This window comes from Lates calcarifer, linkage group LG3 (genome assembly GCF_001640805.2).
Source record: "Lates calcarifer isolate ASB-BC8 linkage group LG3, TLL_Latcal_v3, whole genome shotgun sequence".
In the NCBI taxonomy this organism is placed as follows: Eukaryota; Metazoa; Chordata; class Actinopteri; family Centropomidae; genus Lates; species Lates calcarifer.
Window position 1 is genome coordinate 10,125,670 of NC_066835.1, and position 24,286 is coordinate 10,149,955.

General features: G+C 42.2%; 1 protein-coding gene across 2 annotated transcripts in view; it reads right to left on the reverse strand.

Annotated features, from left to right (window-relative positions):
- The window catches only part of gabbr2 (gamma-aminobutyric acid (GABA) B receptor, 2), a 174,899-nt gene extending 162,546 nt beyond the window's left edge, over nucleotides 1–12,353 (reverse strand). The window contains exons 1-2 of one of the 2 annotated variants that reach the window (XM_018697593.1): nucleotides 12,184–12,353; nucleotides 10,627–10,694 (exon numbers count right to left, since the gene is read on the reverse strand). Coding sequence is in view for 1 of the 2 variants with exons in the window: in XM_018697592.2 (XP_018553108.1) it covers nucleotides 3,794–4,108 (315 nt within the window). In the remaining variant the exon portion in view is untranslated. Of the gene's footprint in view, nucleotides 1–3,793; nucleotides 4,873–10,626; nucleotides 10,695–12,183 lie in introns of those variants that run through there. The other variant, XM_018697592.2, reaches the window with a different exon arrangement.
- Nucleotides 12,354–24,286: the final 11,933 nt, after the last annotated feature.

The window sequence follows — 24,286 nt, forward strand, 5'->3', positions numbered from 1 at the left end:
TAAGCTGCACCTTGTACTCCAAGGGGTGTCTGTAAACTGCACTGTCACTGTGAGCAGTTCTCTTTAACGCAAAATGGAGGCAGTGGACCACATTGAATGGATCATGGCACCAAACCATTTGAGACATACTGTATTGTAGCATTTATTTGAATTTGACACAATGTGTGGAAAAATAGTGGATAACGTTGAAACTGCTTGCTGCCTTTTCAAAACATGATGACCTGTAGTAACACAACCCAACAATAAATCTGAAATCAGTTGTTTAGCTTGATGCTCAAGAGAGGCAGTGGACGTACTGCAACTTAAAAAGACCACATCAATTTTTTAACGTATTAGGTTTGCTTTTAAATTAATCTGAAAGAATTGTGTGTTAGCTCTCATTCATTCAAACTTGATTTTTTGGAAAAGAGTCAAACCTAGTTGAAAAAACTGTATCTCTCATTCTTCTACAAGGCCCAATGAAAGGATTCAGACTGTCTTTGTCCTCCTCTCTCCCCATGCCCCTCAATCTGTTACACAGCAGGCCAATATGACTGGCCACAGCTGAACACTAGATAACAATGATTTCAAAAACTTTGCCCACCACTGTTCACCATTCACCTAAAAAGAGTGGCCCCTCTCAAGGGCCTGTCACACATCCTATAAGCTCGTGAACTAGCGTAGCTTAGCCTAGAATGCTCTCACTGCCCAAAGTCTCCCTTCCATCCTCTTCCAGTGCTTCCCGTCCTCTCCAAAGCTTTGATCCTCTAAGCCTGCAGAGTTACAGTATCAGTCCTCAGTTACACTAAAACCCACACTCACACATCTAGAGCTGCAGTGGAGGACCAACTCTGGCTCCAGCACTAAGCCTCCCAGTTGATATAATCCATCCTGCTTCTTTTCTACCTGCAATGCTCTGGTTTTAAAGCAAAAAAAAGTATTCTGCAATTGCCCCAGCCTGCTACAATGCCTACATAAGTGAAACATCTTCCTCAGCCTGATCAGGCCAGTTTCACTCTATCCCACATTAGCTCATCATCTCCAGGCATTCCACATCAGGACATCTGTTAATTCCAGTTACTGTTTCTTCAATCCTCTAAGCTCCAACTCCCTCATTCTAGCAGCACTGCCTCTCAGGCCTTTCACTGTGGGACAGCCCCCCCCACTGCCTCACCATCCATCCCCATTATCAGCACCACTACCCAGCTCCACACCACCAGGGGATGGACTGGGTCTGCTCGGTCTACCCATGGCTCCACCGACAGGGGATAAAGGGATAAAGAGCCTCTGCTCAGGGACTGATTACTTACATCTGCCAGACCAAATCCCAGTGCCCACACGTACACACACGCACATGTGTACAAACAACACACAATCACTTGGCCTACTGCTAGCTGCAACGAACGCACTGATGCATGTTTTGTTTTCTGACATAAGCATGTGGTATGTGGGGAAGCTGTGTGCGTGTGTAAGTGTGTGTTCAGGACTTTTATTCATGTGTAAGAAAGAGATTATATGGCAATAAATGTATAATGAACACATGTATGGTAAATTGTTAACTGCGCAGCCGTCACTAACTTCATATTATTGCTCCTATAAACATGTCAGAGGCTCCAAAACCAATATAGTCAACACTACAGCAATAACCGTGTCCGTGGGCAAAGGTCTTCTCTACCTGTAAATGCTCATGAGGGTTGAGACACTCTGACCACTTCAGACATCATCTGATACAAACAAACAATAATAGCTTCTCATACCTTAAGATGTTATTGCAATCATGTTTCTCTCGCTAAAGTCGCTGTTTCTTTATTATTCTCAGCAAATAGTGCATATAATAACAACATTCTGCTGCAGAAATATATTGCCATTTGCACTTCACACTGCTCTCTATGGTCCCTTGTTGACTTTAACCATGTCAGCGTGTGCCAGATGATTTCCAGTAGCTTGTAAATATACTCTTAAGTTGTTGGCAAGGTGCTTTTTTCTTGGGAGTTATTAACAGACCAGGTCTGGCCAACGTCTGGCCAACTCTTTAACACAATTCATCTAGAAGTAGTATATGTCTAGAAGGTCTGCCACTAAGACAATAATGAATAAGGAGAGGTGTGGATGATATATTTCTGTATGTATATGCACACTAAGCAAAAAATTGTTATTAAGGGAAAAACACTGAGGGTTTTCGTGCAGGGCATGGAATATTTTTGTTTTGACATTTCAAAAAACATGATCAGAGTTTGGATCTTCAGATGACCTGTATACAAATGTCAAATACCACGGGACTGGCAGTGCCACAGTCTAACAGAGTTTAGCCTTTGACCACAAAGTCATCAAATAACACTGTTCTCATGAGTTCCCATTGATTGCCAGCATTAGAAATCTGGCATCACTATCAGACATTCCCAGTGAGCGGATGTAAGGCTGGCCCACTGACCTCTCGTTTCCAGCTCATCTTTCTCTCCTGGGGAATAGAAGGAGAAAAATCATAACTCTCATAAGAGCATATTAATCCCATGGTCTGAGCGCATGCCGCCTGTGAGGGCTTACCTCTGTCAACAGAGATTTGTGTGCTCTTTCACACAGACACACCTGTGCACATACAGTATACTGAATAAGTGCTAGACAGGAAAAACCAAAAGAGTAACAGGACACATCTGAATAAACCTCAGATTATGAAGTAGATCATAAATACAGAAACAGTTTATCTAAGTAGCAAGTCAATGCCATCTTATCCAACAGATCTTTCTTGTAACTGGATTGTTAAACACATCTGTCAAATTATCAACACCCATAAAAGTCTGTAGGCAGCAGCTTTTAACTCCTCAACTGCCTTGTGTCCTCAAATGCATGTAAATCACTAAAGCCTTGAAGGCCACTACAAGTACTGTTGACTGAGTCAAATAATTCAAGTGTAAACAAATTATGGAGCACACGCCTACACTGTCAAAGCTTGCAGAGATTTAGGTATGACTAAACTTAAAGAGGACTACAGCTGGAGTGGTATATTATCGTTTTTATTGTTATTAAATAAACAGATCTTTAATTTGGAAGCAGAACGCTGTGAGATTCAGCTCCTTTCAAGGGTGCAAGGAGTCAAAAGAAATCGTACATCCAATTACCGCCATCTTCAGGCACGATGAGAACCAGCTCTTTAATCGTCAAAAGATACTCTAGATTCGTGACTGCAAATCTTTACAGCACACGCCTGCTTAAGTAATGCACACATCTTTTAAAGTGACGATTACAAAAAGACCGAATGCGGCGTTTTAGTTTAAATCCAAGTGGATGAGGGCGATGAATGACAACTGCATAATCAGACAGTCTATGTTTCATCCTGAGATTGCGGTAACCATTTAAAACGTCCAATACAGGGAGACCGTGAGAGTGTGGCTCTGGGATGCCCGGGTGATGCCAGTGCCTTCTGATGCCAGGGCACATTTAAATGCACGACTTTAAAAAATAAATTTTAAAAAAGCCAGCGACAGAAGCGAGATAGACGAACACGGGTAATGGGCACTAACACCCGGCTGTCATTTGGGGGGGGGGTGTAAAAGCGACAGCAGTTGACTTTTGCGCAATGAAAACATGCTCACCAACAGCGAGGCTGCGCAGATACCAAACATAGCAGAACCCAGCGTTTCCCCTTGGACGCACACTGTGTGGAGCGCTGCGGGGCAATGGCGCGCGCGTAAACACACGTGCACATAGACACAGGCACGCACACACACACACACATAAGCCATATACAACTGTTTTAAACACGCCTGGGACAACCCGGAGCAGCTTAGTGAAAGGATTAAATCTGTAGTATGTTTACCTCGGTGTCGTAGATTTTGGTGATGAGTGAGAACGAGTACTTCCTGGACTCGCGTATGTGCTGGATGGCCAGCTGGACCGCCGGCTCGATCCCCTGGCTGATGCTGCTCATCAGGGCCGACTCGTTCATGGGCATAAGAACCATGATGGGCAAGTTTTCACCGTCCCTGGTGAACCAGCTGTTGTCCTGTCCGTGTTTGGTGCGGTCGTTGCACACCTTGGCCAGGGTAGGGTGAAATAGCAAAACAGAGAGGAGCAGGCATCCCGTCGGGAGGAACATCTCCCAGCCGCTGCAGTCCCTCCGGGCTGGAGCCATGCTACCGTGCAGGGTGACCAAACGAGATCCCACCGTGCTCTCACTGTTTGGGCATCGCAAATTCGGGCTCGTCCGGGATACTCAGACGCCCGCCCGTCAAGGAAATCGTATTTCAAAACAGAGCAGACGGGAAAGCCGCAACAGCCCCTGCAGTGGGCAAACTCGTCCTATGGATTATGACTGCAAAACTGAGAAAATATTTCTACTCTGTAACACTGCTTCTGTAAGAATATTCCAAGGACGCAGAGATTTGCGTTGCAGAGGGAGAGCTATTGCCTCTCGGTGTCCGTCATCCAAACGATCTCCTGTCACAGCCCTCTGATTCAAACCCCCTCTTTCACCTTTAATTTGAAGCACTTATAGAAGCACAAGAATGTCCTGAAGCATGCACGAAAACGTGAAGATTGCCCCCCGTAAGTGTAGACGGAAATCAATCACTGGTTGACAGTTGGTGCGGATACGAAATCACCTCCGAAGTAAATTCCCAGCCAAGAGATGTCAACTGCGGGCATCCCTGCCAAACGCAGCGCCGAATCTGACAAATTACGAGACAAGGAGAGGATATGGAGAACAGACTAAAAGCGCATGCAGTTGATGCTGAAAGCTTGACCGCAGAGGTCCTAGGGGGAGATGTCGAGTGAGTCTTCCTTGACAGCCTGTGGGACTGGGATGCTCATCTTCGACGGTGCGTCAGAGAAGCGCTGAAGCCGTTGTTGCTGCTGCTGCTGCTGCTCACCGTGCGCGCAAGAGGGAGCACTGAATGTGGAGGAGGAGAGGAAACGGGGAGGGGGGGGGGCGGTTACAACAGCCTGGTGGAAAGGCTGCATAGGCTTTGAGCAGGGCAGACTCATCAGCGGCTTGACAGCCAAGGGTGATTTACTGGGCTTTTATGTTACAGGAGACAGACGACGTTTCAGACATGCACGGAACAGGCTAGTTAAAATATATAGGGCTGTATACATGTGTATAGACCTTTTATGTTGCATGTCACATAACAATCACATCAAAAAGAAAAACACTTCTTCCAGCTATATTTTTAGAGACTCATTATAAATGCTGACCCTAGGGGATGGTGAAAATTGTTCCCACGGGCAACTTGGGCTTTGATTCGCTGTGTAACCGTATGCAGTACCTGCAGTATCCTGGAGCGTCATAAGACGTGTGTGTGCGTGTCAAACCAAGGATGAAAAGAGAATTCCCACCAGGACCAGTAATAAATATAGAAATATTTAGAATAGTATATTGTATGTGGACATACTGAAAAGGATTGGGACTATTTCTATGTGCGTTGATTTAATGCCTCATAAACAGTGCCATCTGGCAAGCAGTTAAATAAGAATATGCCAGAAAGTAGCCTGAAGTTAGGTTCAGACATCACCAGGCGTTCTTGTTTGAGGATGTCAGCTCATTTTAACGGTAGAAGTGAACTTTATCAAGCCATTGCAACTGAGGATGTATACAAATGACCATTATTATTATTATTATTATTATTATTATTATTATTATTATTATTATTATTATTATAGGTTTAACTTTCTCCACTGTAAACTAATCCTAAATATACGTAACAACAGAAACAGTGGATTCTCAACAACAAATTCAGCAGAATTTCAGCACCATGGACAGCGAGCCATGCTGAGAAGTCCCTGCGCTGTCCATGGTCCTGAGCTGAACCTGTCTCCTCCAGCTGACATGTGCACAGAACATAAGTTAAATAAATTTTAAAATTATTTAACATGTACTTAATAAAAACAGAGATATGTCATCAGTAACCGTAATAAATAAATCAACTTTGCAAAAATGAGTGTATCCCTAATTAAATTCTACAATGTCATATTCTAGAACTTTGTGTTTCCTCCTCAAGTACTGCATTAACCTGTCTTGGCACTGAGTGTACAAGTTGATGACATGCTGTCGCATCTATCCTGTTCCACTCCTGGAGGATGACCTCCTTGCCTTGATGTTTGATGGGAAGTGCTGCTCAACTTGTCTCTTCAAAACTACCCACAGGTGCTAAGTAGGGTTGAGGCCGGGTGACATACTTGGCCTCACAGCAGCACTCTCACCATGCTCTTCTTTAAGTGTACAGCGATAGCCTTGGAAGACAGCTTAGCATCATTATCATCTCAAAAAAGTGCCTGGTGACCCAGGGTCAGGAGAGAGGGTAGCATCCTCTCTTTCAAGAGTTTGCTGTACATCTACTAAAATAAAGACAAACAGACTAAAAGTCTTTTTCTCTGCCAACACCCAGTCACTTAACAACAAAATGGACTAATCTGCAACTGCAGATTACTTTGCGATAGTTTGAATAACTGCACGATGACAATAACAGAGACTGAACACTCCAGACGCTGCTATTGAACTAGCAGGCCACACCGTCTACCATTAACTGCAGTGAGAGCAGAGGAGGAGGATTTTGTATCTACTTAACAGCTGGTGAACAAACCTCACAGTCAAAGACACTCACTGCTCCCAAATACCTGATGTTACAGTGCAGACTTGCCTAGGGAGTTTACATGGGTCATTATAACAACTGTTTATGTACCAGTGCAAGCCAACACCAGGTAAACCATGGAGAAGCTACACCACTCCTTAGCCAGCATCTGTCAGAACAACCAGATAGTTCACTTCAATCATGCTAACTTGAAGTCTGTCGTGCCCAAATTCCAACAAATACATAAACTTCCCGACAAGAAGAGAACACTTTAGATGAGGTCTACTGCAACATCTCACATGCTTACAAAGCCACATCTGGGACTCAAAAAAGCAAAACACTCTGGACCACACACACATCCTCAGGAAGTTAAAGCAAGCTCACCTCCCTCATCACCTGCTAACCAACTTATATTGGTCAGCAGTAGACAGCCTCCTGACCTACTGCTGTATGGTGTAGTTTACCTGCTGAACAGAACAGGAGGGACCTGCAATGGGTGGTGATGGGCATGCCATTGGTATGACACTACCCTCCCTCACAGGCATCCACACTGGCCAACTTCAAAAGAAGGCCAGCTGTATTTTAAAGGACCCCACTTATTCTGGACATCACCTCATCCCTCTACCCCCTCTAGTATTGATATGTTTCACTGGTACTTGACACACTAGCACTGCTAGAACATTGTAGGGAATCCCAAATATGTGTAAAAAGAGTTAGCTGGACTTGTTATTTTGTATACTGTATATTGGGCCTTTACCTGTACTTCCCCAGATCAGGGTATACACATTTTAATTAATTCTCTATGTTCAAGAATTACTGTCTCCCGTGGCACAGTGGTCCAAAAGAACAGGCAATTATTGCAATAGTTTGCAACACAATTCATGGTATTGTTAAAGAGGCGTGGGAAGAGAACAGAATATGCTGCCGGGGGTAACTGTTCTCCACATGTGGGAAAAATATGAAAGCTTTTCAAGTCATCAGCTGCAACTGTACTTCAAAACAGAGGCACATACAGTTTGACCTATGCAATTATATCACATGCACAATTACAATCAGCGTCAAGGGGGTTTGTTTAAAAAGCACCTGAATGAAAGCACAAAAAAGAAAGTAGTGTGTTTTTTTCCAGTTCAAGATAAGGATGAATATGGCACATGGCCCAAAGATTGCCTTGGTATGATCAGTGTGTGGACACAGATGTGAAGTAACTGCATTACTCTGCATTTCCCACACCAGAGATGTTCAAGCTGAAGTCCAGAGTGCAAGACATGATGCAAGTCTTCATTTTCAATCATCCTAAAAAGGATGATGTCAGCATATGCAGTGCTATGAAATATGCCATCTGCAAGCATTTCATTTTTTCAAGATTGATTCACTTTTCTATCAGGAAGAAATAAATAATGATGTAACTTAGCAAATACACCTAATCACAATCACCACTTTGATAACACACCCAATTTCCTCAATCCTCATTAAGCATTTAAAGTATAAAGCTGTCATGGCTGATATGGCAGAGCTGACCTTCCTGGCTCCTTAAAACACAGGTCATTTATCACGAGGCCAAGCAGGTCCATGCACACAACAGACGAAGGAACTAGCTAGCCCTGGAAGATTGCTGGAATATCTAGCTCTAGCTCGCGCTCACTCTCTCATATAAAGGATGTGCTTGTCAGAGAGAGAAAGATTTTCCTAAATCAGGCATCTTAACTCCTTAAGGAACACAATATGAGAGGGGTCTTGTTACTTCTGGTCGATTGTGGCCTGTGTGCATATGTCTGGGTCCCAATTCATTTATGAATAACTGGCCAGGGAAGGCACAGAAGGAAAGTTTGCTGTAATCAAAGTGCTTGTACAGAAAGCATGTAAATGTGGTCGACACAAAGTTAAAATTAAAAAAAAGAAAAAGAAGTAAGCCAAATCAAAAAGAAACAGCTGTGTTTTATGCACTTTGTATTCATCCACACAATAAACTCATCACACAGTGCTACGTTCACTCCCCTCTCCATAGTCATCCTTCTTTTCTATTCAGAGTGGTCCAGATGAAGAAGTAGGTCAAGTTGTCGTCCCATCTGTTTGTTTCGCACAAGACAACATCCCTCCCTGCTCAAAAACATTCCTCCAACACCCAGACAGCAGCGCACTAGAAATATGAGGTAGAGTACAAACAATGTAGACTACAACAGTGCATCCAAGAGCAAATGAAATTTTTTAATTGCAACTACAATTCATCTGGTAATGAAAGGCTTTAAAAATTTGCTTCTCAATTAGCACATAGTATGGTTTATATTAAAACAGTACCTACAGACATTTACAGGTACAATCAATCAACAACTCTAAATTGACACTGTTAAGTTTTTTTCTTCTAAAGGTAGAAATACTACATGTCCACCTAATGATTGTTGCAGTCGCCCAAATTAAAATGTCCATTTCATTCCAGATTATGAATCATTCATTAAGCTTTCAATCATGGCTCTGCAATCTGCCCGTCCTCACTAAACGAGATGTCAAGCCAATATATCACCACTAATTGGAACATACTTGTGTGGTATGAAGGGCGCACAGAGAAATAATTATGCAGATGTTGGTACTTGAACAATCACAGATGAAATTTTATATTAAGACTGATTCATCTAGCAACTTAGACAACAATTCTCAGATAGTTTGAATGTGTTCATTTGACTATATCAAATTGTTTTGTCTTATGGTACTGACTGCACTGTGCTGCCAAACACCTGACATTCAATGCAGAAAAGACTCACAAATGCATCATCCAATCCACACATACACACACATATACACACAGAGATAGCTGGCATGTCCCTGTTTAATGGAGATTAATGGGGTGGCCTGAGGACATCCCTCACCAAAACTCTGACAATGCACCATAATATGCTCTATGAATTTTAAATGCCAGGTATTCACAACAGCATGAATGAAAAATGATATTTATGATGCTCTCATATTTCATAGTTCAGACGGTCATGCTGACAGAAGAAATATCCATGTACACTTATTGTGAGTTGTTTACAGAATGAGCAGATAAGTGAATGGCCTAATGGATAATTAATCCACTTCATGTCACTTTCATGCAAGCTCATTCTGAAACATTCTTTGTCTCTTGTAACTATTTTTGATCACACTACTCTGTGTTAATATTCCTGAAGAGTGTGAGTGAAGGAAAGGAAAGGTTAGTGCATTTATCCATTCATCCAGCCACTAATTCCCTGTTTAGCTGCAATGGAACATTATTTTGTGCTATGTTCATATCTAGGGAGGCTTGGTTTGATCATTCCACATCCTTGAACATAAAAACAGCTTTACTGTGATCTTCTTAGCTCACAGACATATGCACTAGAAGTAAAAGCTAGAATAGAGAATTTCATTTATCCCAGATCAACACCTGACTTCAGAGTCATCTCACACATGACTGATCTCAAAACTCCAAACCAAGGACAACAGAATATCTCAAAATGGCGCAGACAAGTAACTCTACTATACAGCAGAGAACATTTTATTATGAATCTCTGAGATGCTCCACTCCCTTGTTCTCGACACGCTTGCCCTGCCAGTTACAGTGGCAGCTATTTGAATAATTGGTTTCAAAATCTGGAGTCACAGTCCTGTGGATTCCATGCATAACAAGAAGCTGAGGAGCAATTCTTCAACAGGGCGTGTTCCACACATGGCGGTGGTGAATGCATGTTTTATGAGCTTGGAAAACATGAAAACACTGCAGACTGTCAACTAGGAAATTTCCCCTTGAGATAAAGAGGAGGGATGACTCGCATTGGCCTTTGTTGCAGGTGCTTGGAAGTGAAGATTCCTAATGACAATTTTTTTTAGTTGTGATCTAAAGAAGTCATATATGCTATGTGACAGTCTCTGGACAAAACTGGCGCTGGTCATCAATATGGCTGAAATACGAAACCGAAAATGCTGCACTTGTCATCTTATTCACAATAAACATGTACATGGAATGTGGTATTTTACAACTACAAAGCAAACTGTACTTTAAATAATATTTGCTACATCTAAAGACATAGTAGTCCATACTGGTAGATTATTCCTACCTGACTCAAAGATTTACCTTGAAAGGTTCAAGAAGATAGCTGCAACGTTTCTCAAATCTCCATCAATTCACCATCCACTGGGTGTCTACAAATACAAGACAAGAATTTAAACAGCACAAAACATAAAATATAAAATGGACAAACAGCCTTCTTATGGGCATTGGGTACTGGGGTCATGGCACTCCACATCCACACAAGTGTTTTCACTTATTCTGGCTGAACAGACATGGCTCAGGTTGAAGGTGGACAGAGCTGTGCAAGAATTAGGTGATAACACCAGACCCCATGTACTGCCTTTTTAACAGCAGACATTTTGACTTGTCATAGTAGGAAAAGCACAGGTGCTACTAGTGACGTTAACTTTTCTATTAAATTTTTCCAGTGATCCTTGACAGTGTCACAGTGAGCCAGTATGAACATTAACAGGGCCCTGAAAATGAAGCAGCTAAAGGAAGTTAGGAATCCTTTTTATGTAATAATTTTCATTATTATTTACACCTGCACATTTCCTGCTGTAACATGTCAAAATGTCCTCCAGCTCAGGATTGTTTACTTGTCCTATCCTAACAGGTGGTGAGGGGGATGTCAATTAAGCCCAGTCTCTACAAGCCCACTCAGTCCTGAGAGGAGGTCTAATCAGCCAAGGTAATTAAAATCACCTGGGCAGCTTTAAACATGGATGTACAGGCACAGGGCCTGTGAGAGAACGGTACTATAGACCTTTTTCACAGCAGACATATTATTTGAGTTATTCCACTGAGCTAGCATGCAAAATATCAAGGTGTCCTCAAAGCATAATTCAGTATTAATGTTATTTAGTACACCTGTGCTTCTCCCACTATGACATGTCAAATTTATTACTGTGAAGAAGGTCTGTATGTTGGGGTATGATAACTTAGTTAATACAGATAGCATTATGAAACACAGGATTAATGGGGTGGCCTGAGGATTTCAAATCAGGCTCCAGCAAACATCAAATTACAGCAACACTAAAAACAAAGAGGATTCACAGTTTTCCATAATTAATGGTCCTCTCAAGCTCTGCTTTGAGTTCAAAGAAGATAGAGGTTACTGGTTGGGAGGCTCCTGCTGATATCCCTGCCCCTTTTTAAAAAAAAAAAAACTGCTATGTTCATGTCTATATGACAATGCTCAATAGAATTACCATCTTTACAATGTCATGAATAATAAGGATAAAAGGGAAACAAAATTGCTTGATAACTAAATTTTGTCACCTGAGCTTGGTTAAACCTGTAAGCTAGTCATTTCAAACAGCTGTGGCCATCTTATGTAAATCATCTGGTTGCTATAATTGCTTGGCTAAGACTCTGTATAGCAAGAATTACCCTAATATTTACTGTCACGCATACCAAGCAAGTTATCAAACCAGTTAGGCAACTAAACCTATGTAGCGAATGTTACCAACTTAACTAACGTAACTTATGCCGAATCTTACTGATAAAATTAACTCCAGTTTGTGCTTCTGACATAACTCCTAAACACTGTTTTCATAGTAGGAATTTAAGCTGTCAAAGATAAAAATCACACCATATATGTCATTTGACAACACTTACCTCTCTTCAGAAGACAGTTACGAACTCTTCAAAAACTCCTCTAGCCACCTGGTACACGCGTTACTCCGTGGACCGCAGGGGAAACAAGTTTTTTGTTGCGTTGCGACAATGGCAATATTTTTGCGACCTAACGCCTTTGTTCGCCGTGACTGTGACTGAAATGGTCGCCGGAAGTGACATCCCTTTTAGAGGACGCGTTGCTAAGGCGCTATTCCATTAGCCTTGCTGCTAACAGGAGGTAGCATAGGAGCTAGTTGCAGGCATTTATTTATCTGCATGCAGGTGCTTAGAACAGCTCAAGTACCTTACCTAACCAGGTACTTCACATGAATTGAAGCTCTATATTTAGCTCTATATTACTATCAGTTTCATCATATGTTTTAGTATTTTTTACATGTAGGGTTCTGTATGAAAATAGTTCATATTTTTAATCCATTAAAACTGGAAGTGTCACTTCAGGCTTTTGGTTTAAGAAACGGGGCCGCGACTTGGAAAAGTAACATTTTCTTTATTGTGCCACAAATTTTGTAATTTACATTCATGCTTGATAAAAAGAGTCTTTGAGGAATCTGGAAATATCTTGGAAACAGCAGTAAGCGTTGTCTGTGACCTGCAGGGGTTTTCAAAGTGTGACTGCTATTCATCTTTAGGGAAAACAGATGCTCGGCTGTGTGACTTGAATGTAATCATCACTGCAAAAGTGTCAAATGCAAAAACAGGAGAGGAACAAACTGGCAAGTTTGCTGACAGAGACACAGAAAATAAAAATTAGCTGCTACACTGACAGTACCACGGCAGGGTGTATACTCAAGATTTCCAGGCACACAGCATGTCTCTTGATTGTAAGGATGTCCTCTGCTGTGCACTTTAGATAGATAATCTTGAATGGGCATGCTACATTTGTCCTGGTCAGAAGAGGTTATCATAGCCTTTCTTATTCCATTCTGAAATTAAATCAAGAATATCAGAGGAGACTGTGTAAAGTAGGCCACTGCCTTCAAAAGAGCTTCAGTTGCGGCTGTGCTGTGGGAGGACACTATTTTGATTACTGTCAAGTCCTAGTAATAGCAAGAACTATGTCTTACATAATCACACTTACAATGAATGTTTCCAACGTCATCTACAGCATAACTGCATTACAGCTATTCAACAGCTATTCCACGTGCCTGTAGTCTGAATGCAATAAGATTAAAATAGAGTTTATGTTGAGAGTGTGCATGTAGAGCAAATATAGATAGGTAAACAGACATTTTCCTCAAAATGTTATGTGTGGTGTAATGGTATATAACTGATTTTCTAAATGCAGTGTGAACTACACAAGGATTTGTGTCATGAAAAAAAAGAGAAAATTATCTCCACTCTGACAGCTAATGGTCAGAAGATACATCTGCAAACTGTCATTCTTTTGATCTATGCATGTTCAAATCCCTCATAAGCCAGAAACAACTGCAGTTTCTGAATCATATAGTGTACATTTGATCCCACCTACTATAATAACATGTAAAATTATGAACAAACCATAAGAGTAGGGGAATTAATGATACATGCTGAGGGACAACCACTGTCTGCTGTCATGTTATTGATTTCTGAGATTGATTAATCATTCTTGACATGCAGAATTCTAAGCATAACGTGAGACTGGGAAATCTGGAGTCTATAAATATATATAGATTTATAATCTGGGCTCTATTAAGTTTTCAGACATGCTGAAAGGTAGATGGACAAAATTTAGCAAGTCTGTGCAGGACAGCATATCCTCAGGTTTATAGAGGTCCAGTCTAAAGTCGGAAGTGACAATATGTCAATGTGTCGTCTCTGTTTTAGGGGTCGGATGTCAGATCGTCAGCTTGATAATTAGGGCCTGGGGTGGCAAGAGAGCAGGGTAAATGAGCTAGTTGGAAAGCTGGAGTCACACAATCGCACATTAGCCCCAAACTATTAATAAAAACTGTCACTCTAATTAGTGGGTATGAGGAGATACATACACACAAAAGAAAGCACAAGTATACTGACTTACACAGACAAACATGCTCACAGACACATGCACACACACACACACACACACACACACACACACACACAGCCAAAGTTCTCAGACTCTCGCACTCATCACGTGTGGCCATTCTTGCGCACACAAAATCTTTGCACAGACGTTCGCTTTGAGTGATAATACAGACACTTTCAGGGGAGTGAAAGGGAGATGGCAGGAGGAAATGGCAGAGAGAGAAAATAGTTCAAAGGAGGAATTGAGGGGAAATTAGATGGAGAGACAAAGAATAGGCTGCTCGAAAAAAAAAAAAAAAGAAGGCGCAGAGGCAGGATCTCCAGGCATTTCTCTGGGTCAAGTTAATGACAGACGTTGATGCATGTGCATGTGCCGCCGCACGGCGCATGTGCTCAGAGATGGAAGGGGTGGACGGCAGCTTTCCAAGACCTCCCACCTCAGCTCACCCCACCAGCATTAATTATACACAACCACTTTCCATCCACAAACACGAAAAGGGCTGCGCGCTCTTAAGAGGTTAAAAGCCATTGGATGATTTATATATGTGTGAGCTGATCGGTGTGGCTCTCCATGATAAAGATGGCTCCATGGAGTGAATGAAGAGCACTTGGGGATATAGTTTCTATTTCTCTTCAGTGGTGATTGTACTAATGGACACAGGAGATGCCAGAGGCTCTCTGAGCTCCAATGTGTGTATTGATCAGTGATTGCTCGTAGAATGCTGACGGCTTTGTCTTAATGGCTCGGCAATGTGGACTGTGGAGTGCGGTGTCAAGTTCATGTGCACTTGTGCAGAAATACTGCTCAGTCTCTGGAGTCTTGTCTGTGTTTTCTCAAATCTAGGACAGTCCCTGTGATCTGAAAAGGGACAGCTTTCTCCCAAAGCCAGGCCTCAGAGAGCTACTCTGAAATCTGGGTTATCATCAAGATGCCAGACCTGTGAACTGTTCTCAGACAGTTTTATACTCACCTGAGCTTTGCTCTTTAGCAGCGTTCACAAACACACAAAGTTTCAGTATCTGTGAGAAATCTCCAACTGATGCTCCTTTAATCACCTTGAACATTTTTCCCTGTTCACATTTTATGGAGAAGCTCAGGCTGGCATGTTGCCGACATCACAAGTTTTAAATATATACCATTCATCATTGGATAAGAGATGTACTTGTACGCATATGTTGACAGGTTTGTCTCAGGCCGCTGCAGTTGCATAATACATGTGCAGTGATATTCTCTTTTAAAATGTAGACAACTATAACTGTATATGCAAACATGTTCAAATGTAGAATACATATAAGATGTATACCCTCTCATTTATACATGGAAAACTATAAAAATGCAAACCAACAAACACACATGTAAACATATCTATACACGCACAACTGGGCACTTGGACCTTAATACTAAACACACACACACACCCAGACACATATATACAAACATTGGCCATAATTAAAAAGGACAAGCACACACACATAAATAAATCCACAGTAAATTATACCTTCACACTCCTCGACACAGCATGGTATTGTACATTACGCAGGCTCAATCATGATGTCACACACACCATGAAATGAAAAATTCTAATATCAATTACAATTATAAAGCCCCATTCACACAATATATTTTAACCAACCAGAACAGTACGTTCGGTTTTATAATAGACTGACTGCTGCTGCTTGAGCACATTATTCGCAACAGTAGGGGAACATCCAAAAATATTTTTGCAGGCAAATAGCTTAACAAATGAAAGCCTTGAAAGATAGATGAGGAAGTCAGTGCTTCATTCATATTTGATAGCGGGGCTTAAAGATGCATTACCCAGCCAATACAACAAGCCATAAGCTGACAGTCCCAGAAATAATGAGCTTGAAGGAGCATCTGTGATGGCAGAGGTGTGTGTGTGTGTGTGTGTGTGTGTGTGTGTGTGTGTGTGTGTGTGTGTGTGTGTGTGTGTGTGTGTGTGAATAGATTATGCTGGACAGTGGCTTGGAAATGCTGTGTTACAGTGTGACAAGCAGGCAGCTGTCATCTCTTCCGCCTTGTCTCTCTCCTGAAGTGGTAAAATAGTTCAACAAAAGACAGGAAAGAGGTTTAACATCAAAGATAACTGTGCCTATAAATGGATATATATACAGGTATGAATCAGCTGATCAAGATGTGCTATTCAAGTATAGAGTGAACTGTATGTGTATAAATGCTTTAAAGTACTCTCTGCAATCACATTGTCACAAACCAGTCACCATTCCCATACAAGCATACACACACCTGTTGAAAAGACATTTTCCATCTTCTGTTTGTGCCTGTGTGTGTGTGTGTGTGTGGCCCCAGGTGCCCATTAACGCCCCTCTAGTCTGCCAGTCATGCAGGCATCAGAGCAGCTGATGTGGCTGGATCGATAAGCAGGCAGGCAGACTCTCTTCATTAGGAGTCCCTGGGGCCAGGCCACCTGCCACTCACTCACCGGCTCCTCTCTGGCAGCAGCTCCATAGTACGCCACTGGCTGCCTCCAGTCAATAGATTTTGTGTCTCCATGCCTTGTCTCACATCTGTTATGTGTTTGCTTCATGAAAGTATGTTGGTACAGAAGGAAAACTACATACTGTACCTGCCACAGTACTGACACCCATCAAGACTAATATTCTGGCAACCAGTGGAAGAGCTTCTGATGCCAGAGGTGGATATGATGAGGTGTCCTGATGGCTCTACACCACAATGCTGTACAGAGTCAGGAGGCATAAACAAGCAGCGATGAAAGTAGAGAATGACACAAAAGAATGAGGACAGAGGACAAGAGTTGTGAATTTATTGTGAAGGCATTCACAGGTGGTGAGCAAGTCAGTCCTCTGAAAGAAACTGTAAAGAAAGTGAAAGGAAATGTGTGTGTTCACGCGTCTTTCTATGTCAGTGAATTCCACTTGTTTGTACAATACATCTTCTACAAAAGGTGCAAGACCTTTTGCCATTATAACTGACAAGAACTACAGTTTAGGATGTGAAGTGTCATCCTGTTATTTGATTGATTTGATTTGAACATTAGTGAAATAAATCAGCTCAGTGTCTGTAAATTGATTGGTCTTTGTACCTTCACATTTGATGGATTTCTGAGGTAACACAAAAAATAAAATTAAAAGGGACCAAATTTATTCATGCAGTATGGTTTTTAAAAAAAATCAAAATGCTTAAGGCTAATCATAATTTTGAGTAGTTAATCAAAGAGCTGCTGTGGGAAGCAGTTTGGAAGTAACCTAGCCAACCACGCTGGCACATTCAGCTTCCCCCCCTTCAACATCGCACAAAGGTCTAATAGCTGTGGCACTTGAGCTTGATGAAAGCAGGGCAATGAAAGCGGAGTTAGGCAGTAAGAGGAGTTGGCCCTGCTCGCTGCCACTCCTCCACATGTCTGCAGGCTCATTATCGGCAAGCAGGCTCAATGAGCGCAGTCCTACATGCACCATTTCCATGCCACTACCCCACAGAGCATTGCTCACCTGTCACTTTCGGTGTACTATTACTCAAAGAAGTGGGCCTCGATACAGAGCAGTGCGAGCACTTGTAGTTTAGCTTTCCAGGATGAAGAGAAGCCTGTCATGTGCATTTTTTGTGTGTGTGTATGTAGCAGATGTTCTCATCCAGGGAGGCTTATGTTTTGAGTTTCTTTTCATTTATCATATCAGTATAGGAGTGCAAGGGCATCCAAAACAATGGTAAGTACAATTTGTGTTTCATAACAAACCATTATGCCACACTTTTCATCAAGCCTGCAAAACAGATGTCTGTAGATAAAGAACAGATGTCTGTAGATGCAGAATTTACGAGGCTTATGTGACCCAGAATTAAAATAGGTACATTATAGTAGCACTGGGACTTTGTGTATGTACAGTATATATATGAATGCCACCTTATGTGACCTAACATATGCACAGCAACCAGCCCCGTGGTCCCATATGATTTGGTGGATCCGCACTCCAGGGAATCTTACCACTGAGATTCATCCAGCAGGGGTAGGTGAGGTTAGTAACCACAAGCAATTAGCGCATCATCTGACAGTGTGAGTCTTCTGCTTCTTGTCTCTCTGCTGAGAGATTTCCGGAGCCCCGCGATGTTGAGCCTTATCGATCAGCACGCTGGAAAGGTCAGTGACTTGGCTCACTGCCGGAGCCCCCCACCCCACCCCCACATGCTCTGGCATTCACTGGAGCTCTGCACCCACAGTGATCCGCTGCCCAACCAGGCTGGCACTGATTCACCACAAGAGGCAGAGTTTGTAGCAGAGGAATATCCCTGCTGCGTGTGTAGGGAAACATAAACATAACCTTTCCTCCTCTGTTCAGTGTGTACCTTAGTCATTTCTGATAACTGCCTAGCTTGTTGGTAATAATATAACACCACTATTTTCTCTCAGATACAAAATCCTCTAATCTGATGGTGACCTACACCAAATTCTTAAAGGAATAGTTTGACATTTTGGGAAATAAATTTATTTGCTTTCTTGCTTAGAAGTAGAGGGGGAAATTTATAGTATTTTCTTGTCTGTATGGTCAGTATGAAGCGGCTGTACAGCTAGCAGCCAGGTGGTTTAGCTTAGCTAAAAACAGGGGAAACAGCTAGCTTAGCTCTGTCATATCATGTAAAAAAAAAACACTTTTTTTTTTTTTTGCACAAATGAAACAAACATATATATGTGTGAAACTAATTTTAACATGTTCATTCCTGACCTTCAGAGGTGCTAATAGGTGGATTTTTCACCTCTGGCCAGTGCCAGGATAGCTGTTTCCCACTGTGTCCAGTCTTTATGCTAAACTAAGCAAACTGTCTTCTGACTGTAGCCTCATGTTTACCACACAGACACAACTTAATTTAGAAAGTAAAAGTAACGATAACCACATTGACAGACAACCACCGATGAATATGATTTATCAGCCCCAGATAAGGCATCAGCTGGACGACTTAGACAATTAATACCATGTGTATTCTGCATCAATCTATGTTAAATTTCCATTGCCAGGGTAGTTGGTTGCCTGTCGGACCAAGTACATCATCATCATCACATCGGTAATGAATTATGCAGAGGCAGGGAGAGACTCGGCGACTGCTAACTCTAAGTACTGCCTCTCTCTCAAAAGAACATTAGCCAGTCCTCAGATGCTTGAGCTTGGAGCTTGACTGCTTCCTGGTACTTTTTTCCTCACCACTCTCTCATCCACTGCCTCTGCACCAGCAGATAAGATGAATACACTACAGTAATTAATTCCCTGGCAGGAAACATTTTCACTCAGAATAAGCTCAGAGTATGGTAACGTTTGCATCTCAAGCACAATGGAGAGTAAAATAAAACACACGGTTAGACAACAGACTTCTGGAGCTGGTGTGTCAGGTCACATTTTAGCACATGGACAGCACACTCATGCATGCTCATGTGTGTATATTGTATATTGTACATGCGGAGGACCATCACAATTAACTAACACAGCTGACACTGCCTCTGCAATGCGATGAGGCGTTTAATTCACACATGACTACACCCAGACAGCGAGGGATCTGTTCATTTGACCTGCATCACTACACCCCTTAAGTGAAAAAGCCCCTCAAGAGGAGACAGAATTCAATTTAATCACACACTATGAAAAGCAATGTCGGATGTCTTTAGCACTCCAAATCAGGAGCGCGTCAAGGTGGAGGACTTATTTCATCTCCTGGGAGAGTGATGAGCAAACAGCACAAGGCAGCAGGATCTCACTCAGCAATTTCCAAATAGCTAAAATTCTCCACAAGTCTCTAATGTGTCTAAAAACAACACCTGAGCCTTCTGCATGAGGTGTATGCAAATAAGAAGTGGTTGGTACCACCCACCAAGCACACACCCCCATAGCACAGCACTCCCCAGTGGCAGGGGCCTCCCTCTGCAGAACAACACTCCCAGCACACCACAAAAACTGCTCAGAAATGTCTTGAGGAATACGACAAAGAGCCCAAAGTGTTGATCTGGCATCCAAACTGCCCAGATCCCAATGTGATCCAGCACTTGTGGGATGATACAGAACAAGCCAGACCCATTGAGGCCCCACCCCGCAACTCACAGGACCCAAAGGATCTGCTGCCAGTGTCCCAGAGCCAGATGCCACAGGACACCCTCAGAGGTCCTGTGCGCATGCTCCGATGGTTCAGAGCCATTTTGGCGACACAAGTCAGGCAGGCATTTCCCACAGACGCTGGATCAGATTGAACATTTCTGAGCAGTTTTTGTGGTGTGGTGGGAGCGTTGTTCTGCAGAGGGAGGCCCCGGCCTTGAGGAGTGCTTTTGCCTTGGGAGTGTGCTTGGTCTACAACAATGTTTGGGTGGGTGGTACATGTCAAAGTAACATTAAAATGAATGTCAGGACCCAAGGTTTCCCAGCAGAACATTGTATTATAACAAGAGGATCACTGTTATTCACTTCACCTGTCAGTGGTTTTGATGTTGTGGCTTATTGGTGTATCAAGCCTTTTACACAGGAAGTTGTAGTCTGAACCTTAATGCAGGAGAAAATCTGAACGAATGGGGTCCTTGTTTAATTCACTCTACATAATCTATAAACTCCAGCTGATATTTTCCTAGAACACAATTCACAACCTGAAGCTCAAAACAGCTCTAGGCCACTATGTAAACCTGAATATAAAATATGTGTCAGAAAGGATTAATAATATCTCAAAACCTGAGGAACACTTGACTGAACTGAAATAAATGTCTAAAAACACAGTGTGCGGGGAAAAATAAACCAACCGCAATTTGTCCAAAGGAAATATATACAGTACATTTCCCTTGGGGGGGTGGGGGGGGCAGTCCATTTGGCAAGCAATCAAGTAATCTGATGAAGTGAAATGAATGGGAGAGGGGTGGAATGGTTAATCGCCTGTGGAAGCATTTTATCTCGTAGGAACACATTAAAGAGGTATTCTGTCAACGTAGGCTACGTTGGGGGAGGCTGTGAAAAATCACAGTCTGCTGGGGTGTGAATCAATGCGACTCTGGTGTTCTCTTTAGCAGAATACATAATTTCTGCCAAATATGATTTGCTCTCAGACGGGTTTGAACATTGCATCTGACAGGGAAAGAAAACAAGAGTGTGAGGGGAAACTCTGCGGAGAAACATCAGTCGTAGTCTGGAGAGGCAAACTTCATGTGCACGAAGTAAGATGACATAGTACAAACTGTTGCCTGGATTCCTATTTATATCCCAAACCATGTCATCTACATTAGGAATAACACATACTGATATTTCCAGGCTCTGCCATGTCCATTTGCTGTGGGAGAGGAAAGAGTGACAGGCTCCGGTTTATAGCAGACAAGTGTGATATGTGCTGTGACTCCTTCTCCTCTCTCTCACCACAGAAATGCTTCTCACAATTAATTCCATCAGCGGCGTCACTATAAATTTCTCACAAGATTTTCACTCTGATGTATTGCAACAGCAAAGATGCAAATGTGTAGATCAGATCAGGAAAACATAATCAAAGTCCTAAAAATACACAATACATCATTTAACAAATTCAGAAATGACCATGTCAGGTGATCAAAGTATTGAGCAGATCAATAGAGTGGTGTAGGGATAACAGATTTTTGTAGGCCATTCCTGCACCACTCTATAGAAACTGCTCTTTTTTTCAATGAAGATCTCTGACTTTTCTCTTTAAAACTTCTATTTCACATTATACAGAGAATCATGATTATAAAAAACAGCATTTCAAAGAAATCAGAACATACGTTCAGTACAGTCTCAAGTTCACAAATCAAGACTGACCGACCACCTGTACTCCTCACCCGACACCCCACAGTCGAATCATTTGTGTAGCAGTCTAAACAACGACAAGTCATTATCAAGTCATTGATGTCATTAACAGAGCTGCAGTCACATTTACAGCTTACCTCTGGCTGTGGCAGTAATTGAAAAGGGTGAGATATTATCCACAATCACCTTCATAAACAAAACCAAAGATTCTCATCTGCTTGTTTTAATGATTCACACTTGTGTTTAAACTGGTCAGAATGAGGATCTTTAAAATGAGAATAAGAAAAGTTGTCAAATTATCAGTTAATTCTGGTGTTGCCGTAGCTGTGTTGGTGAATTCTGGGAGCTTAAGAAGGTGAAAAGTACAGTTCTTGCTTCTCCGCTGAATCATATTTTGGAAACCGAGGCTTTTTTTTTTTTTTTTAACCATTGTTTCTCGATTGAGATCCTGGTGAGGTCCAACTCAAGTGAAAAAACACAGTGGGGGTAACTGAAGACAAATAAGCAACAAGCAATCTGCCTTTGATGCTGTATTGGCTGGTTTCACACACATGGATTAGATGAGCTTGATCCTACACTGAAGTAGGCTTTCAGCTGAAAAAGGCTTTAAGTCGAGGCACGTCTGGGAAACCGCTCCCTTAAGTATTTGGAGAAATTCTGAGTACATCATTTGCAACAGATAATTCCTCCCATGCTCACTGTGCTTGAGTATTACTGTGGTATTTGGGTTTCACATCCATTTTTACAAATGCATTTTTTTAGGACCATAAAAACCTTACATTCATCCTTCTGTCTTCACCACAGAATCAATTAGATGTTGCCTGTGTTTTCACAGATGCATTTACAATTCTGAGTGTCTGCTGTGTTGAAAGCTGGCAAGGTTAATTGCTGTTTGAGTTTGCTTTCCTGGAAAAACTGATTTCCATGAAAGTGATGAGCTCTGCCAAATGGAAATGGCACACATGATCCAGCAAATAAAAACTGTTATATTGCTCAGACATAACTGATGAACTGTAGAATAGTTGGTTATGGTTATTTAAATGAATTTACTGACTGAGAAGCCTCACGGAAACCTTGCTGCCTTTTTTCCGCCGCATGATCCACCTCATCAGATGCGAGGCGGTGGCGCTGCATAGGAAATGCAAAGCTATCTCTGTATCTAGGCCTCACATGTTTACTGCACCGTCTGGAGTCCCTCCTGAAAGTGAAAGTGTGTCATCTAATGTATGCAGCCAACAGCCACTGCTCCGGAGCTGTGCTGGGTATTGGGGATTACATAAACTAAACCAACATGGGAGTGTGGAAACAGCCTCCTATCAGCTGCGTGTGTACGTGCGTGCGTGTGTCACTCCTCCTGTGGTTCCTCTCACTCCCTGACAACTGAAGCATGAGCATCTCCAAAGATTTGCACCATGGGGAGTCTTGTTTTGCATTATCATTAAAGACACATATGGGAGTGTGAAAGACTACAGTGCTGCATGTGTGCCACACCGTAAGGCCAGCTGCAATGAAATACTGCATTTCCGTGGAAGCATTAGCTGGATTTCAGAATGTTATATAGCGCTATTTTGAACTGCATATTACACAGGGATGCACCCCAAAAGATTAGGATGAGGCAGTGCTGGAGACAGCAGAATCACAGCCTTCTGCAGCAGCGCTTCTCATTTTTCTAGGAAGCAGCCAAGTGGAGTCTGTGCAGCATTTGTCAGAATGTGAAGATTTCTGGCAAGTTTTTCCATCAGAGCATGTCATCCTGTGCTAGGGAGAGACCAGCTTGTCTCATGTGGTGCCTTCAGTAGGACACAAATGTTCCTCACTGTTATTTTCAACAGCATGGTACTCTTAAATTGAAAGCTGCACTTGTATGGAACTGTACCTTTTCTCATTCAGTATAGTTTTTAATGTAAAGGTACCAAAACAATTCTAACATGTATGGTGTATCACTCCCTTTTCATGCCTTTGACACAAAGACACACACACACTCACCCTGTATATCCTATGAAACAAACAGCAGAGCATCATCAATGAGTAACAGAGAGAGACTGCAGGGCAGTGTCAACACCAGGGGAAACAGAGCGACTTGGCGCGGGTGCGACAATTCACCATCTCACTCAGCAGCTGGTGATCAAACCAATCAGATATGGTTGGAGAATCTCTTTTTTTTTCCCCTCCCCTCTTCTCTCATTACCCTCCGAGCATTCTGATTCACGTCTCCATCACAGTCAAATGTGAAGCCTGCTTTAACTCCTTGTGGATACAGATGAGTCAGGGTCACACAGATAAATGATGGTGTTCAGATTTTTAGTACAGATTTTTAATAAATGACATCTGA